This window comes from Haliotis rubra, unplaced genomic scaffold (assembly GCF_003918875.1).
Source record: "Haliotis rubra isolate DU_JTF1 unplaced genomic scaffold, ASM391887v1 Scf39, whole genome shotgun sequence".
In the NCBI taxonomy this organism is placed as follows: domain Eukaryota; kingdom Metazoa; phylum Mollusca; class Gastropoda; order Lepetellida; family Haliotidae; genus Haliotis; species Haliotis rubra.
In genome coordinates this window covers 2606733-2625602 of record NW_025767068.1, presented here as the reverse complement: position 1 = coordinate 2625602, position 18870 = coordinate 2606733, and the positions used below count along the sequence as shown (strand labels likewise).

Below are 18870 nucleotides of genomic sequence, written 5' to 3'. Positions count from 1 at the left end.
TTATATGCCATACCCGTGTCTTATGCAAGCACAAGGTGCTATGTACATTACATTACTATCCCTCTCGTTTGACACAAATATGTAAAAAAAACCTGGCAAGAAGTTTGAATGCAAAAGCATGGTTATTTTTGTCAGCCCATTCTTCAATATTAAATACATGTGATTCTGGTTGCACCATTACGTTATACTGTGAGCATGGGTTCAGTGGTCACGTAGCTTAGCAGATTTGAGAATATATGAATGTAGAAAGGAACTGTAACTGAGCACTTTGCTGGAAAGATATTTTTTTCTTTCTGAGCAGTTATCGACATTCAGTTCCTCCACTACATTGCATCACACAGTCACTGATTCCCCGTGGGATTTCAGGTCAATTTACCTACGAGAACCGATTTAGTATATCTGTTTTTCAACTTGAATAGCGTGGTCATCTTACACCTAATGTGTGATCCTCTGCTCATATCACCAATCGCGGGCATGTTGTATTTTGTTACCCAGATTGGATCATTCACAGGTGAACTGCAATATTGCAATACTGACAGTAAGTTAACGAAGGTCAGTGGAAGCCCGAACATCACCTTTCTGACATACGCTGCGATAGGTAATGTCTACACCACTGACCTAATGCGCCTCGTTAGTTCTATCTTTGGTCTAAACATGTTTTTGTCTCTTTCAGGCCATAAAGAAGCAGTAAACAAGACCAAATAAACAAAAACTAATCACTACTAGCTACATCCGAGCACACATGGACAGTTGGATCGCCCATGGAACAACACTTCTTTTTTCAAACCACAAGAATACATCATTTCAAGGTATGTACATACAGCTTTATTGCAAACAAAAGAGACAGTAGTTTGACATTACAACGGTAAATAAATAAAAGATAAATATTCAGAAAGACTCTTGTTCAATAATCACAGATAACTACCCTGTGGAGCATCGTTCAGTTCACGGAAACATCTTTAATGGCTGGTATTGTATTAATTACAATTGCAATATTTTTACAAATCTCCTGAAATTGAAATTGCGGTAAAAGTGTATTACATATTAATGAATAGAATAAATATCATCGAGTAAACTTGATACATCAGTTCTGAGGGCTAAGGGTTAACACTGAATCTCATGCATGCAACTTGCTATACTACATCTCATAATCCCTGGGCTTGACCATGTGGGGGTGATAGCCTATCTTCAAGACACATGTCGTAAGAGTTCATCCTCATCTAACCATGAATTAGATTTAGTAAAAGCTATCGGAGTGGGCATTGTAGGTGCGAGCCTTCCTGCTGTAGCTTTCCATGGTTTCTTCAGCCATGCTGGCTCTGGTCTGAGCGTCCTCCAACTCCTGTTTCACCTTGCGGTATCTGTTCAAGTTCGTGTTTGCCATCTCCTCCTGAGTAAGAGAAATACGGATTTTATGAATGATCGAAGAATGAGAAAACGGTTGTCAAGCACGTCACTGAATCTTCACGCTAAAGGTAAGGTAGATATAGCAATTGTTATTACTGCTTTCCAACCATACCTTATTGAATAGGCTTTGAATTGTGCAGAAGGTCGTCATACTTACAGCATTTGCCAGCTGGGATTTGTTTATCTTCATCTGACCGCTCTGCTTGTCAATTATGTCCTGTAGTTTGTCAAGGGTTTTCTTGTCTTCATCCATCTTGTATGTCATCTCCTTCACACGACGCTCGTAATGGCGACAATTCTTGACAGATTCACCATGGCCCACCTGCTCCTTCTCAAGCTCATCCTCAAGGTCTCTCACCTGTGGAAGAACAAATAGTCGTAGAGATTATTAGGCGAGTACATAACATCCGTCACATACCTGGATTTGGAGTGAGTGAGTGAGTGAATGGATTGGGTTTTACGCCGCTTTTAGCAATATTCCAGCAATATCACGGCGGGGGACACCAGGAATGGGCTTAACACATTGTGTCCATGTGGGGAATCGAACCCGGGCCTTCGGCTTTAACCACTAGGCTACCCCACCGCCCATATGGATTTGGAATACACAGTTTATGATGCGAGCAGTCGTGTTATATATTTCTGATACATGGTATTTATGATACCAAAATATACGAGGATACTATTGTCCATCTTTAACCATTCATAGTTTATTATTTTCTTTCAATTATTGAACTTTTCACATCGCGAAGAAAGAGAACATTATTGAACTGCCCTACTATAATAAAAATTATTTGACGTGTTGGTTTACGTTAGCATTCACAAATCATCTATATAAACGTTCTGGATGCCTTATTCAAAGACCTTAAGCATAGGATCGCTATGTAATTCCTGTTTGATGATCACATTTGCATATCTATTCGATTGCGATACCAGGTGTATCACAATACGGTAAATAGAAAAGTGCCATATAGTTTAGATGATGAAATGCACGTAAACATGTTACAACCGACTAGTTCGAGAATGCTATGTTTAATGTAATAAAGGTTTGGATATGATAACATGTTGTTTTGGCTGAGTGCGCTGTAACAAATAATGATACGACGTTAAAAACACAATACCTTTGATATATCCCTTAATTAATAGCATATAAAATGTCATCCTTCATTGTTCAGGAAAATACGTACCATTTTGGCTTTGGCCATCTCAACCGAACTGGCTTTAGCAATTGTGGTAGACAGGTTGTGTTCCGCTTCGTTAAGTTTGATCTGCATTCGGCGTCTGCAAATCAAGCATCACTGTGACTGACTGTATGGAAAATAGTTGTTCTTACTACCAAGCACTTGTTCCAATGGCTGCTACAACAGCAATCTAACCTCAGACTCAGCTATCCATGATTCTTCAAATGCATTGGTGTGGCATGAATTTCCCTACCTGGACTCCTCCAGCTCTTCTACCCTGACAGTGCCTTCTGTCTCATACTTGGATCTCCACTGAAGCATCTCCTGGTGTGACTTAGACATTTGGCGCTGTAGAGTTGCTCGAGCCTCCTGCTCTTCCTCAAGCTGTTCTCTGAGGCTGACCATTTCAGTGTTCATGTTCCTCATCTCAGTCTGGAGTCGCTGACGCACCTAAGGATACAAATGTAGGTTAGAAAATGTGAAAATGGTTGACACATCAACATAATAGGGGCAGAATATGAAGCGCATTTTGACTATATCGAAATGTGTTGCTTGTCTCGTGTACATCTGGCCTGTGATACATACTCTCTGTTCGTCATCCGAGGAACGTTTCATCTCTTCTACTTGGACACCCAGAGAAGATTTCTCCTTGCTGAGCTTTCCAATTCGGTTTTCAGTCTCCTCCAACTGACGGGTAAGGTCAGCTGCCTCAGCCATGTATTTGTTCTTCTCTGTCTGCAGGTCGCTGATCTGGTTGGATGCTTCTTCAACCTGTGTATTCAGCTCAGCCATTTGGGTTTGCATCTGCTTGGACATCACGCCGGAACATCCCTGCAAACGACACATAAAATGAAAAATGATGGCACTAAGAATATATATGCCCGTTACATGTTTTATGAAAATATTGATTATTATTATATGTGTTGTATATTATATAATTGTTCAAATAAACAGTGACTCGTAAACTACCTTGTTTTTCTTGGTATGTTCTAGTTCGTTTTGCAGCTCATCAACGTCAGCCTTTAGTTGGTTCTTTTCCTTCTCCAATCTGCAAAATAACATGATTATTATACCTCGAAGTACGATGTCACCAATAATTAGTAGATATCACTTGTTTGTTTAAAAGCCGTTTTCCTGTTGGTTTGGGAGAGGGAATCAGGGATGGGATAGGATGGGGATGGGATGGGATGTATTGGGTTAGTTTATTCACTTTTATACTTATCTATATGGTAATTTCTATTTATCATGGTGATATTAGACACACGTATTGCCCTATTGTACATTATGCGCGATGCTTACCTTTGTTTGACCTTCTGAAGTTGTTCCATCTGGTCATTCATCTCAGTCATGGCATCCTTCTGCTTCTTGCGGAAGTTGGCTATCTGAGACTCATGTTGGGATGATGCCTCTTCCATGTCGTGCTTGAACTTTTGAATCTCCGTGTCACGCTTCTTGATAACGTCCGACTGTTTGAATGGGTTAAACAGCTTATAAGTTCAGTCGTTCATATTGAACACAGCTAAATTATAAGTGAAATTTGCTGTATGTTTTTCAAGTATCTTTTCGACGAAAATACAATGACAAAATATTGATCTCTGTAATTTAGGCATATATTTGCTAAAGTGATAGAAGTAATACTCGTAGACCAAATATTGATCTCAACCCACCTGTGAAGTAATTGTTGAGTTTGCTTCTTCAAGACCTTGTGTCATGTTGTCCAGTTCATTGGCTAAATGTGTTCTCTGCTTTTCCACCTGAAAGAGAAAAGCGCATGACAATAGTGGAATGTTTCGGATCATACCATACGTTATGTCATGATTGACATTACAGGCGTAATTGTGGGCTGATTTGCACATCATTACATTTTCGGCACTAGAAAAACAAACCATGCTTTACCTTCGATCTTGTTTGTCGCTCAGATTCAAGTTCTTCCTGACACTCATCAAGAGTACTCTGCAAAATAAATTTATATTGGTAATTATGTTGACATGTTCGAATAAAAATTAATATTTACATTATTTAGCATTGTTTACAAGTAATTTTTAAGTACTTTGACGATTCATGTGTCATCAGATTTTCTCTTGACAGATTGGTCCTATTTGTCTGAAATAATACTCAAAATATCGAGCTGAAATACCAGGGACATGAATCACAGTTACCTGAAGATCTTTGATCTTCTTCTGTTGTTGGTTACCATGTGTTTCAGACTCCTCCAAAAGAGACATGATCCCCGTGATTTCCTTTTCCTTCCTGAAAATAGGCATATGTAGGTAATGTGACGTATTGTCAAGAAGGAGATTATTGACACCTAGGAGACCTGTAATACCGAGGTGAACAGGGGAACAGAATCCGGATGTCAGCTGAATCTCAATACCAGCAAAAAGAATCAACACTTTTATGTGCTTTGATTTATGTGACATAATGCTCACTTCTTTATCGTTTCCTCTGCAACTGTCTTCATGCTGTTCAGATCTTCACAGTTACTCTGGGAGACCTTCAAGTCCTGTTCAAGCTTTTTCTTGGCCTTTTCCACATCACCACGCACTTTCTTTTCATGTTCAAAACTGTCTTCAAGCTGAAAAAATATTTACATGTATGAAATATTAGCTGGCAAAAGATAAATAATACAAAATGTATTTTTATATAAATCATAAACACCAAAATCATGAACGACAACATTTTTTAAACCGCCCTACCTCTCCAATAACACCCTCAAGTTTCTGCCTTAATTTGTTGAGATTTGCACATTTGCCCTCCTCTGTCTCCAGGTCTGATTTGGTCTTAGCAAGTTGATCTTCAGCGTCCTTCTTCCCTTTCGTGAGTTTTGTAACAGTTTCTTCCATTTGTGTAGTTTCATCTGTGAGAGATCTGATTTGCGAATCTTTCGCTTTGACGTCATGTTGACTCTGAACAGAAAAGAACAATGTTTAGAACTTCAATTTAATATTTGAATATAGTACTTTCAAATATAACTTGTGTTTCATAAAACAAAGCTGTACCAATGTGATTGAACATTTACCTTTGCCACTGCACCCTCAAGGGATTCTACATTTGTCTTGAGGCCACAAATTTCCGTCTCCATCTGTTTTTGCTTTTCGGTCAGCATGGCATTGTTAGATTCTTCCTCTAATACACGGTCATTCAGTTCCTTCATTTGGACATCAGTTTCTTCCTTTTGCTTCAGTAGCTGCTCAATCCTCTCTTCACAGTCATCAATGGTGTCCTGTTGAGTTTGAACCTGTAGGAACAAGTTGTTCTTGGCTTCCGTTAAGGTCACGCTCTGTTCCTCGAGCTCCTTGCACCTCTGCGCCACTTTCTCAAGTTCACCCTTTGTTTTTCCAAGTGCTTCCTCCTTCTGCTTCATCTCATCTTCAGCAGCAGCAACACTGAGGAGAGGCTTGACCTTGGTGTAGAATCTCCACCAGCACCAGTTCCTCATGGCAAGCCACTTACGGATGTTCTTCTGGATAAGTTCCAATGCAACTCTGTGAACAATGTAAGAATTTCATGGTACAAAACATTCAGAAATAGCTATTTTTGAAGCTTGTTTACCGACAACAAATTACTTTTGATTCTTAATTGAGCAAATGATAGCAATTTCCAAACACATTTGTTCCTCATTTCTCTCACTTGAGGCCATATCAATATAGACAAAGCATACCTCTTATCGTGGAGGTTCTTCAGATATTTCCTCATTAGGTATCCACGAATGTGAGCTTGGAACAGAGCAACAATCACCGACAAACGTTCATCACGGATCTCTTCCAAGTAACCAAGGACTCCAGACTTGAAGAAGACTTTAGTGTTGCCAAGACGGTACTCATCCTGTCCCATCTCCAGGGCTTCTAAAATCTTGCCAGACACTACCTTTCCCTCAACAAATCCTTCAGGGATGGCATTTGGTGCCAAGATCGAATACCTGAAAACAAATTCAGGTCTCTATATCCATTCTGTTACCAAGATGTCATCTTTACATTGTCATAATGTAAGATAAATAATTCAAATCTTAAAACGATCATATCAAGACAGATAATAATATACCTACCTCTGTTTGAACTCTGAGTAGATTATCCTGCTGGGAAAGCCCTTTCTGCAGATACGGATTCCCTCAAGGACACCGTTACATTGTAGTTGGTGGAGCACAAGACCAGCGTCAATCAGACCTAGAAGTACACTCTTCAGGATTAAATACTGACTTGATTGCAATGAGCGTTGAACGTTTCAAATAAAAAAATAAGTAATCTACTACTATTATACAACTTCGTGATCTAATCATATACCGTACCTGGCGTCTTGGTCTCATTGGGAATGATGCAGCGCACAAAGTGAGGATGTGTGGAGTACAGATTCTTCATCAGTTTGTTCAGTGATTCCTAGTGCATAAACGGTATTATAAGTTTTAATGTTACATATGGCAAAGCCACCACACAGGACAAGAAATGAGCCCTTTAGCATATCAAAAAACACCCATGAATAGTAGTATCAGCTTTTGTAGTAGTGGCTGCGTGAACGTTAACAAAGTTTTCATTGATCAAAAATATTTTTTCATGGAAATGGAACATATCCATTTTTCACGCAAAGTAAGTAGTGCAATTATTATACCCTGTGAGTAGCGGAAATAGTCTGGAAGGCGGAGCTCTTCTTTTTCTTCTTACCACCGGACGCCTCAGCAGCTTCTGTAACGAGAATAGTTGATGTACATGTATGTCATTGTACTCTGTACTCTAGTCATTGTCATCTCGAACAAACCAATATTAATTGAAATTGACAATTTAACGTTATATTTCATGTCAAAGTTTATCATTCCGCGATTCGTGGACAGAATCTATGATGATTTTGTAAATCAACGTGAAAAAGAAGAGTTGCTAAAAACAAACCTCCGGCAGGTGGTGAGAGAAGAGCAGCTGTACAAGTGGTTCCTTGGACTGTTTCAGAAGTTCCACAATGGTCTCGTTGACAGGGTCTTTGTTCTTCTCCAGCCACCCTCCGATGTTGTAAGGAACTGTTCCTGCGTAGTGCTTCAAGGCGAAGTCACCGTGTTGACCTCCTTTCATTGACTTGTTTGGCTTAAGGAAGTTTGGAGATTTGCCCATGTGGTTCTGAGTTAGTTTGTCCTTGAAGGTCTTGTCTGATGCTTTTGGGAACATGCACTCTTCTTCCAAGATTGATAGGATGCCAAGGGGCTAAAATAGAGGAAATGCAACAAATTAATACGATCAAAGAAGAGGAAGTAATAAGCGGATGAAGAATTTGGTAATTATTATAGGATTATTATATAGCGCACATATCCACGCAACTAGTACATGCTCAAGGCGGTGACATTTTTCTTATCGATCATTGGATGTTAATCTCAACGGCACATCGTATCATCAATGTCGCAATAAGTTATTGCGGCTTTCCCATCCTTATGGCGCACCCATTTACAGCTAGCCACAGTACTTTACTGCACGTTGCTGTGCCGGCAACTAGGTGTGTGCACGTATTCATGTGGCCATCCATTTACCAACGGATTCGTGGGTCCTTTTAAGTGCACAGGGTTGTGTACTGTACACTAGGGGTTGTGACAACACTGACAGAGTCTACACACAACGGTGACTCCAAGGTTTTTACACCCGGTCGCAGGTGGGCTCAATCCCGGCTCGATCCCGGCACCTCAAGCTTGCTGGATCACTAGCCTGGCACCTTAGACTGATCGCCCATCATGCCTCCATGACGTAAGCAAGAAGCAGAGTGATGTTAATGGACAAGTAACATTCATTCAAAATGTATATTTCTTGTATGACAAACGCAATACAAACCTTTTCAATAAGCTCAATGCAAGCCTGCAAGTCCATTCCAAAGTCAATGAACTCCCATTCAATGCCTTCTTTTTTATATTCTTCCTGCTCCAGCACAAACATGTGGTGGTTGAAGAACTGCTGAAGACGTTCATTGGTGTAGTTGATACACAACTGCTCAAAGCTGTTGAACTGAAAACACCAGTTACGAATGCAGAAATAACAACCTTAGTGTAGCCGATTAACGTAGCTTAGTACTTTCAGTTTATGCAGCCATCAAATACAGAGAACATGGTATATTTGCAATTGTGAATATTACACATAACTGTACTTTGATTCCTAATACTATACTATGTAACCCTAACTAAAATAATAAAGGATGTAGACCTGACTGAGGGAACACCTTATTAGCAGTACGTTTATAATTCTTTAGAATTGGGAGTGTTGGACATTATCAGTTCTTTGATTCCCATTCAAATACCAGGTGACCTAACATTATGGATGTAGGGAACTGTATACTCACATCAAAGATTTCGAAGCCTGCAATATCCAGCACACCAATGAAGAACTGCCTCGGTTTCTTGGTGTCAAGGGAATGGTTGACTCTCTTCACCAGCCAGTTGAACACACGATCATAGAGGGACTTGGACAGGGCACCGATAGAGTAGAGAACCTGATCCTTGGTTCGTCCTTGGGTGACGTAATCCATGGCCACCTTGATCTTGGGTTTACACAGAGCCTTCAGGAAGTCACCACAGTTGACACCCAATAAGAAGGAAACCTTCTCAGCTTCAGCAGTTCCATCAGATTCAGCCTGTTCACCCTTCTGCTTGAACTGCATCTCACCCATGTGTAGGATAGAGCCAGTGCACTTATAGGCGCTTGTTTTCTCCTCAGGAGTAAATCCAAGCACATCAAAGGCGGCCTGCAACCGGAATATATATGTGTATTTATATTCAATACGTAGAAAGTAAATAGATAAATATCAAGCAATAAATAGTTTACTCTTATGTAGAATGACGAAAAGATTTACGTCTGTCATCTTCATCTCCTCTACATCGTCGATGCCGTTGACCGTGAGTACTCCTTGATTGATGAAGGAGAACAAACCAGCATCGGGATTGGCCACGATTGTCTCTGAAATCAAATAATGCAGTTACAGTGAACGCAACTAAACCAATATTTTTGCATGCCTCTTGAATATGTGGCTGTCGCCTAATTGTGTACATGTATATGGTAAAATGTATTAATGGGACCACATAAAATGTGTTTGAAGTTATATCCAAAGATTGCAAATTCTGATTTAGTGTCATCGGATATTCTTAGCAGATGTAATGCATATATATTGATCATTGATGACAACTTTAATGCAATAAAGGTGATTTCTGTTTCCTACCAGCAACTGAGGGTATTGCTCCAGACAACATCTGGTAGAAGATGTGGTAGTTCCTCTCAACAGATTGCTGGTAGGTGACACGAGATTTCTCCAACAAATCTGTAATGAGATGTAGCAATATTGGATTTTAGAAACTATCATGATAAGGAAATATGTCCAATGTGTGATAGTGTCACTTTACTTTCAAAACAATACTTTTTAAGGCAAAATTTCCATCAAAACATATGTCACAAGACACGATTCTATTGGAATTTGGTATTAAAAAGTAGCCCTGGATGCAATTAATTGTGGTAAAACGACGTTGGTGACGGTAAATAGCAACTCGAAGACAGTGTGTAAGTCGTCTTTGAACGTGATTTGGTCACAAAGGAATATCAACATGAAAGGTTACTTACATGTTTCAATGTCGGCGCCAGCAATTTTCCCGGAAGAGGCGAAGTGGATTCGAACAAATTTGCCCTGAAAAAAAAGGTGAAAATAATTTAGAACGATTTGTATACTAATATTCCAAAGCATCTGTATACATTATGAACAACATTCACTGAGCAACGTATGCAACAGGATGACTGGTATGATAAAATAGATTGAATATTGCTATTTTCATCACTCTGTAGTAACGAGCCATATGAGTCTTAGTGGCAAATGCAAACTTACGAATCTGGAGGAGTTGTTGTTACGTGAAGTCTTGGCGTTACCATATGCTTCAAGAACAGGGTTAGCCTGCACGATCTGATCCTCAAGCGAACCCTGCAATAAAACAGCACATTTATTAACTGACGTGACCATCTGTGAAAACGAATGAAAATCGAGTAAAGTTTCGTGAAATTAATAGTTACTGTGTCAACATTTACACACCTTCTTTTCCTCTTGTTCCGCTTCTCCTTTGGAGGCGGCGGCAACAAAAGCGAAGTAGGCTATGACCTTCTTGGTGTTCTCAGTTTTTCCGGCTCCAGATTCACCACTGTATAAAATATGAAATTGTTGTTATGCATTCAAAATATAATCCGTATTTGATAAGATTATATTACATCATCTGTCTGGGGCGGTTGGATAGCCGAGTGCTTAAAACGTTCACCCGTCACGCCGAAGGCCCCGGCTCGATTCCCCACCTGGGTACAATGTGTGAAGCCCATTTCTTGTGTCCGTGACATTGCTTGAATAAAACTAAACTCATTCAGTCACTCACTTGAACATAAACAATGCAGAAAGGGATATGATAATGCAAACAAAGAACATCCGTATTGTATGCAAACAATAAATACAAAACTGTACACATTGTTACAAATGACAAGGTTCGTTTCATGATTTCATGAATATTCCACAATTCTGAATGATTCCGTGAATTTCATTCGACACACAAACCTAACCATCAAGGGCAAACCGAGTTTGCACGTGTATATAAAACTAAATAGAACTCTAACATGAATTGGTAGTGACTGAAATACTTACGTAATCAACATAGACTGGTTTTCACGATCTGAAATATAACCAAAGTATCTTACATAAGAACATGAGTTCTAGACAGCATTTCGAGCTTATAAACGCGGTCAATCAGGCATCTAAGCCCATGACCAACATATCCTTATACGACTAAGGGTAATCAGTCATCATTTTAAAGATGTTTCTCATTGAAAATGTGTAATCATTATTTCCCCCTAAATTTCAATAGTGATTACCTTGCACCATGAACTGGTAAGCGTTGTCAGAGATGGAGAACAAGTGAGGAGGCATCTCTGTCTTCCTCTTGCCTCTGTATTTGGCCACGATGGACGGGGTGTAGATGGGCAGACGGCGGTAGGGGTTGATGGCGATACAGAACAACCCAGAGTAGGTCTGTAACAATGCGGTTTATACTGGTGTGATGTTGTTGTTGTTGTTTTTTGGGGGGGATTACGAAGGCTCATACTTTTGGGTTTTGAGTGTAGAGACATCAATGTAAAGCAATCAGAGTACTTTTTCACATTTATAATATACGAACATTGAATAGTATATATTATATATCTATATACATCTGTATACGAAAATATATGTCATATAAGATACTGCCTGCCATTAGTTTTGAACAAACCTTCATTTATTACAGTGAACGTTACTCACATAGATTAACCCAGAAGTGTATCTGGCTCTCAAGTTGTACAGTACGCTGGCCTCGTTGAGGAAGGTCATGTTGGCAATGTCCTCAATTTTTTCGTATTTTGGCGGGTTCATCGACTGGATGTCGTCCTTCTTAAACGTCTTCGTCTGAAATTGAAGGGTTTCAATTGTTTTGTTTCATTCATGACATTTAAGGGATGTACTGTAAATACCATCCCTGTTATTCTAACGAAAGTTTGTAGCATGAAATAACTAACTACTGGGGCATAATCGCACCTGCTTAGAGTCAACAAGGAGCACTGTAATGTTATCGCCTGCCGTGCTCTGTATTTCAGCAGCAACAAATCCCTGCTCTTCATCGGGCGCCCAGCAAGATTTCTTGGCGTCGAAGTTTTTTAGTCTGCTCCTTCATCAGCTTCTTGCGGTCCACAGCAAGATACTGCATCTCGGGATCGGCAGGGTCGTAGGAAGCCATGTTGACGTGAGTCGAAATACGACGAAATCAAGAAAGACTGCAGTCGATCAGCTCTCTTGAAAAAAAGATTGATCTAGGTAACCTTGATGGTGTACTTTGTTGTCATGCCTACATGGTCTTAATAACAACAAGTTTCTGTATTTAGGTTAGGACAATTTCTACTCTACGTTAATGCATAAAAGAATCAGGTGATACGGTATATGTTGCATATGTCTGTTTTTCAAATGGTTAATACTCGTGAAGATCCGGGTTAGAACTAATCTTCAGTAACCTATGCTTGTCGTAAGAGGCGACTAACGGCATCGGGTGGTCAGGCTCGCTGACTTGGTTGAGCTTGATCGTATCCCAATTGCGTAGATAGATGCTCATGCCGTTGATAACTGAATTGTCTGGTGTAGACTCGATTATTTACAGACCACCCTCATATAACTGGAATATTGCTGAGTGCGGCGTAAAAATAAACTCACTCACTCACAAATGGTTACAATTTTACTTCATGTCCGTAAGGAAATACAGTAGTAATGACACTTTATCGAAATTCAAATCAATTCAGATCTATTTCTTTTTTCTCATATACTCCTAAACATCCCAAATGATAACATAGTTATCGACAGTGTACAAACTTTCTACGTGATTCAAACACACTGCATACTTACGAGTGCTGCTCTGTTCTCCTCATATATTCAACCCCTTATATACCCTGACTGGTTGGTGTGTTACGTAGGCTGTATACGATTGGTCAAGTTCCTCTGCCAGACGAATGACATAACCTCTTTCCGAATACGGCAGCATGCTAAGTTGGCATCGATTAACACAGCGTGACGCAGTGTCTGTAACACACAGGATTATTGTCGTACAGTATTATGTGCATACTGTTTATTAACGATTTCAACGGTACCGATATATTTACACCAACAATTTACTTTCACAAAGAATCCTAGTTTACAATGATTGTGTATATTTAATATAGAAAACATGGCAACATAGTATTATGGTTCAGTAGCTGGTATGTGTATTTCTTTACCCTTACTATTGTCAAACAATATTGAAGAAGAAACACAGTTTGCTGGAGGTCAATACGTCGGATTCGGAAGGTATATGTTTTAAAATTATTTAGCACCATTCATCATATCATTCATCGTGCCGTATGATCTAAAACGTATAAAAGGTGTATGCACTATTTAACGTTTTCGTGTTATGACACATATTATATTTAATGTACCATTCCTTTGAAAGAACTCAAACATAATTTTGAATTCATTTGATATAACGTGTAAAGATAGCTCTCAACATAACCCAACATGTGGCCAACGTACATGCAAGACTAATGGTCTTGCATTTGCCACCCACTGTGCATGTACCGGTTATGTTGGGGCAGATGTGCACGTGTATGTGCAAGAAATATATGTTGTCCCTCATACCAGAACCCCAGAGTCATATTCCCCATACTAACATAGGCCCGCAACCGTTCTTATATACTTTATGACATATCTACGATGGTTACTGCGGTGAAGTGACGATTTAAACGTATATTGATATTTTATTCGTCATCATGGGGCTATTCTACTCAAACGCTGCGCCTCTCTCAGTGACATGTGTGATTGCTGTCAATGCAAACGGCTATCGTGAGAAAGTATTGTGTATTTCTGTGTATGTGTCTGTTTATATCACAGTGAGTGTAAAGTATGAAGTATTTAACTCTCTTAGCTACATGTTAATTTGGTAAAAGCATGGTACTTTAACTATACCCTCCCTAAAAAGGAACCGCATAGGTGATATTGACACATGAAATTTCAGATATATTTTTTTCAGACAAGTCTTTGCTTTTTAATTTCGCCGTTATAATGCTGGTTTGTGTACATTGAACGAATGCACAGCGCGAAAATACGCAATATGCACGCTCAGTTATGAAGAATCGTGAGCAGGGACATTGTCTACAAAAGGCCATTTTGCTTTTTGACGGTCATTGGCATTGTTTAGCTGAATTAAAGAATATCGTTATGCCGCGTATCACTGCTCCAAACCGAAACATCGCCATTGGACGTCTGGAGGCTGGGGAGTCTCAATTTGCTGTTAAACGTCACCTCAATGTTCACCAAAGTGCCATCAGTCTCTTCTGGGACCGATATCAACAAACCAATTATACGCAAGGTTACTCGAAGTGGTAGACCTCGGATCACGATACTTCGGATCTGGGTACTTCATTTGCGGAAACAAACTGTCACAACAACTGCAACTGCAAGTGTAGTGCCTGGTTTGAGGAGAGTGTCGGCGCAAACCATTCATAATCGTTTACTAGCAGCTTGATAGAAGACCCTATTATGGCCAAGTGCTGCGACGACTACATCAACGTCGACGGGCAATAACGTTCGATTCTGGAATCTACAAAGCTGGCGACGTGTATGGTTCAATGAAGAATCACGCTTTCTGCTTCAGTGCCGTGACGAAAGAGTACGTGTCTATCGACGTCGAAATGAACGTTTTGCCCTGAATTGTGTCGCCCAGGTTGACCGATATGCTGCTGGGAGTGTCATGATGTGGAGAGCCATATCCTACACGCAGAAATCTAACTTTATGCTCCTGCAGGGCAATGTTACTGCTATTCGGTACATAGACGGAATCTTAAGGATTCACATTGTTCCGACAATTGACCACCAGAGGGAGTTGTTTCAGCAAGATAATGCCAGACCTCACACGCCACATGCCACTATTCAATATCTTCAGAATGAGAACATTAGAGCGCTTCCATGGCCTTCCAAATCGTCATACCTCAAACCCATCGATAATTTGTGGGACGACCTCGGCCGACGTGAACGTGAACGTTAACCGGCGCCCTAGACGTTAGATCAGATGGCGCAGGCATTGCAAAAGGAATGGATCAGAATTTCACAGGGTCGAATTCAAAGACTTATTCAGCCCATGCCGAGACGGCGCAAAGCAGTTTTTGGGGCTCATGGTTGCTACAACAGGTACTGAAGACAACGCCCAACTGGGAACGTTTTATAAGCTATACATGTTAACAGACACTTGATCGTAAATTCGTGAAAATACACCTATGCGTTTCATTTGAGGGAGAGTATACATCTCAATACAATGTCTGTTACTTTCATTCCTGTTCAACATATAAACAAATGAATAATAGAATGGTAAATATGAATGATGCTCACTTGTCAATTGTGAGAAGATTGTGAAGAGAAGTGATTATCGTATTTTGTAGGGCTGCCTTGTTTGCACGACGGGGCGGTGGGGTAGCCTAGTGGTTAAAGCGTTGGCTCGTCATGCCGAAGACCCGGGTTCGATTCCCCACATGGGCACAGTGTGTTCAGCCCATTTCTGGTGTCCCCCGCCGTGATATTGCTGGAATATTGCTAAAAGCGGCGTAAAACTAAACTCAGTCAGTCAGTCAGTGTTTGCACGACTCAAGATAAGAATAAGCTGATGTTAGCCTGTAGTCTAATCAAGTTCTGTCTTCTTGGTTCGTGCATTTGTGCTAACAAAACACTATTGGACGATTGCAAGATAATTACTAAGAAAACGGGAAAAATAGCAACGCAAAATATTTATACATCGATTACCAATTCTACCTACTAGAAATAGCATTTACATGTACAAGCTCATGTCACGATTTGTTGTTACGTATTTCTCGATTTCAAATCAACGTTTGTGGTACGTTCGTGTAAATCAAGACATTAATTCATTAGACTGAGTGCAAATACTGAAAATCAGTTTGAGACATTTTCTCTGGGAATTGAAGCTGTAGGTCGTTCATTTGGCTGTGGTGCTTTATAGATATAGAACGTCAGTGCATAAGAATATCCATTCTTGATTATCTTCAGAATCAAAGGTAAAGGGACATTTACAGACGCTGTTTCAAAGGCACCCAGTTTACAACAATTTATACGTTTACCTTCCCAGGTAAAGTTCGAATCCCACATGTGATTTGCATCCATTAGGATCCATGGATTGTCGGTGCCATGTGCCATGTCCTTCCGACCAATGAAGAGATTGGTGGATCGACTCTACTTGTCCCAAATGAATTAACCTTTTAGAATTAGATTCACATGTGGAAATATGTGACAATTTCAGATGTTGCCTCCCTGCTTTGCTATTACATACTTGGGATACATTTTATGTGCTCACGTCTTATATATCGTTGGGTCACAGGTGTCCCTGTCGTATCAGGTCAGAGTTGCTCCTGCTCGTGGGTTATAAATACACAATGCCATTTAGAAAGTGGCCAAGTGTAACATATGTTATATTTGGGATTACAGTTTTCAGTAACGTACCGATTCAAGTACTTATGTTTGGTTGTGACCTATCCTGGATTCGAACGCTCACTCTCAGAGCTCACCTAATCACCATCACACAAACAGGACGTCGGAGTTTTAGTCTGGATCACATACTTTGTGTACCACTCTGACACGTGTAAATTGACACGGCTCCCGCGGCCGAAAGTTATGATTACACAATGTCATTTAGAAAGCGTTCAAATGTAACATGTCTTATTTTTGGGATTACGCTTTCCTTGTAAAGTACAGATTCTATTACCTGTGTTAGGGTGAGATACTGCAGTTTATTCTGAGATGCTTAGCTAAAAGATCAAAGGCACTGACACTACAGCTGTACTTTATCAAGCGATAAAGCACAATTTTAGCACGACGTCACACTGCATGGACGTCACTACTCCGTTGTCGTCTGCATCTTCGTTAACAAACGTACCCTTGGTAACCGACGTCTCGATACATCTCACTTGTCATCGCTTCGTACAGCTTCCTACAGTAAACTACTCCGTAGCACCCTGTTTCTTGGTTTGCAGTTGCTTCACTCGGCTGACATCAATGGTGGAAACATTACGTTTACGTTTTTCGACGGATAAAATGTCGACTAGGATCTTTACACTATATGCAATAATACAAAAGTGTCTATCGCGTAATAAACACAAACTTTATGTAGCATTTGTTGACTTTAAGAAAGCTTTTGATTCTGTGGATCGTTGTAAATTATGGCACTGCTTACGAAAGTCTGGTTTACAAGGGGAAAATGTATTCTATTTTAAAATCTATGTACTTGAATATTAAATCATGTGTTCGTTGTGGTGATGATGCCACCGATTTTTTCGACTGTCCCATGGAAGTTCTACAAGGGTGTATTTTAAACCCTATATTGTTTTCCTTCTTTATACCGACTGAGTTTGGTTTTACGCCGCTTTTAGCAATATTCCAGTAACATCACGGCGGGGGACACCAGAAATGGGCTTCACTCATTGTACCCATGTGGGGATTCGAACTCCTTCTTTATAAGCGAACTGTATTATGCTATTTCTAATTCTGGTAAACATGGTGTGCAAATGTTTCCAGATATGATTGAAATTTTTATCCTCCTTTTTGCCGATGATGTAATTTTAGTGTCAGATACTATCGTCGGTCTACAAAACCAACTGAATATTTTGGAACGTTTTACAAATGAATGGAAATCTCGGACTAGTGTTTTCCCATACCATGAACTTTAGAAAGAGTGTTATAGATCTGAAATCACGCACTAAGAAGACTCGTATTAATGTTATGTCATTTTCCCAGAATTTTGGAATTTTAACCCCGAAAATATATTTCAAATTGTTTGATGCACAAATCCAACCGATTATGCTTTATGGGTCTGAAATTTGGGGATTTCAACGTCATTTATGTCTAGAGAAACTACACCTTTTAGCATGTAAAAGATTTTTAAAAGTAGCGCAAGCAACATCAACTTGTATGGTTTATGGAGAATGCGGTAGATATTCGATATATATAAATTCACAAATCAGATGTTTAAAATATTGGTTACAGACCCTTGAATGCACGAACAAAGAATCCCAAAACTAGCTAGCCAGTTCAAACAATCATGGTATGCTGATGCCCAAAATTCGTCTAAAGGAAAATATTATCATCTATATAAAACCTCACTTACTTTAGAACCTTATCTTCTAGATCTACCATCAAAATTTCGTATCTGGTTAACAAAATTAAGAACTTCTAATCATAGATTACCCATTGAAACGGGACGATGGTTTAATATTAATCTAGAAAACAGAACGTGTACAATTTGTAAAAATAATATTATTTGTGACGAGTATCATGCTATTTTATCATGTACACAGCCTAATGTCGAACGTAAGAGGATTCTTCCCCTCTTATTTCTGTAATAATCCACATATGGACAAATTTATCTCACTTATGAAATCAAACTATACCCCACTCCTATTGAAACTTTCACTTTTTGCTAAAACTGTGCTTAGCCACTTCTAAATCAAAATACCTACCCATATGATATTGTATTTAAACGACTGTATGTTCTCTATATCATTCTGTATGATTTTCGAGAATAAACAATTCTGTTCTGTTCTGTTCTGCTAATAACATGCTTGTACATTTAGATGATAGGGGGTAAGACAACATGGGCGTCTCATATTGGAAACCTTGGATTTTCTCATGGTTTTGGATTTGTGTAGCTAAATTAAACAGTTGGTAATATTAATCTCTTTCTTAAGCAATTTCGAGAACAATC

General features: G+C 39.5%; 1 protein-coding gene across 1 annotated transcript; it reads right to left on the bottom strand.

Annotated features, from left to right (window-relative positions):
* Positions 1–1237: 1237 nt before the first annotated feature.
* On the bottom strand, positions 1238–12327 carry LOC124286682 (myosin heavy chain, striated muscle-like). Its single transcript, XM_046723089.1, is given in 30 exon segments — positions 1238–1390; positions 1565–1765; positions 2592–2685; positions 2839–3035; positions 3171–3416; positions 3555–3633; positions 3885–4051; positions 4253–4339; positions 4482–4538; positions 4745–4835; positions 5015–5160; positions 5282–5491; positions 5605–6070; positions 6247–6504; positions 6631–6748; positions 6871–6958; positions 7188–7258; positions 7459–7768; positions 8384–8554; positions 8886–9287; positions 9396–9499; positions 9759–9857; positions 10154–10217; positions 10413–10505; positions 10614–10719; positions 11208–11235; positions 11435–11591; positions 11856–11999; positions 12129–12248; positions 12250–12327. Coding segments are annotated over 30 exon segments (4605 nt in total).
* Positions 12328–18870: the final 6543 nt, after the last annotated feature.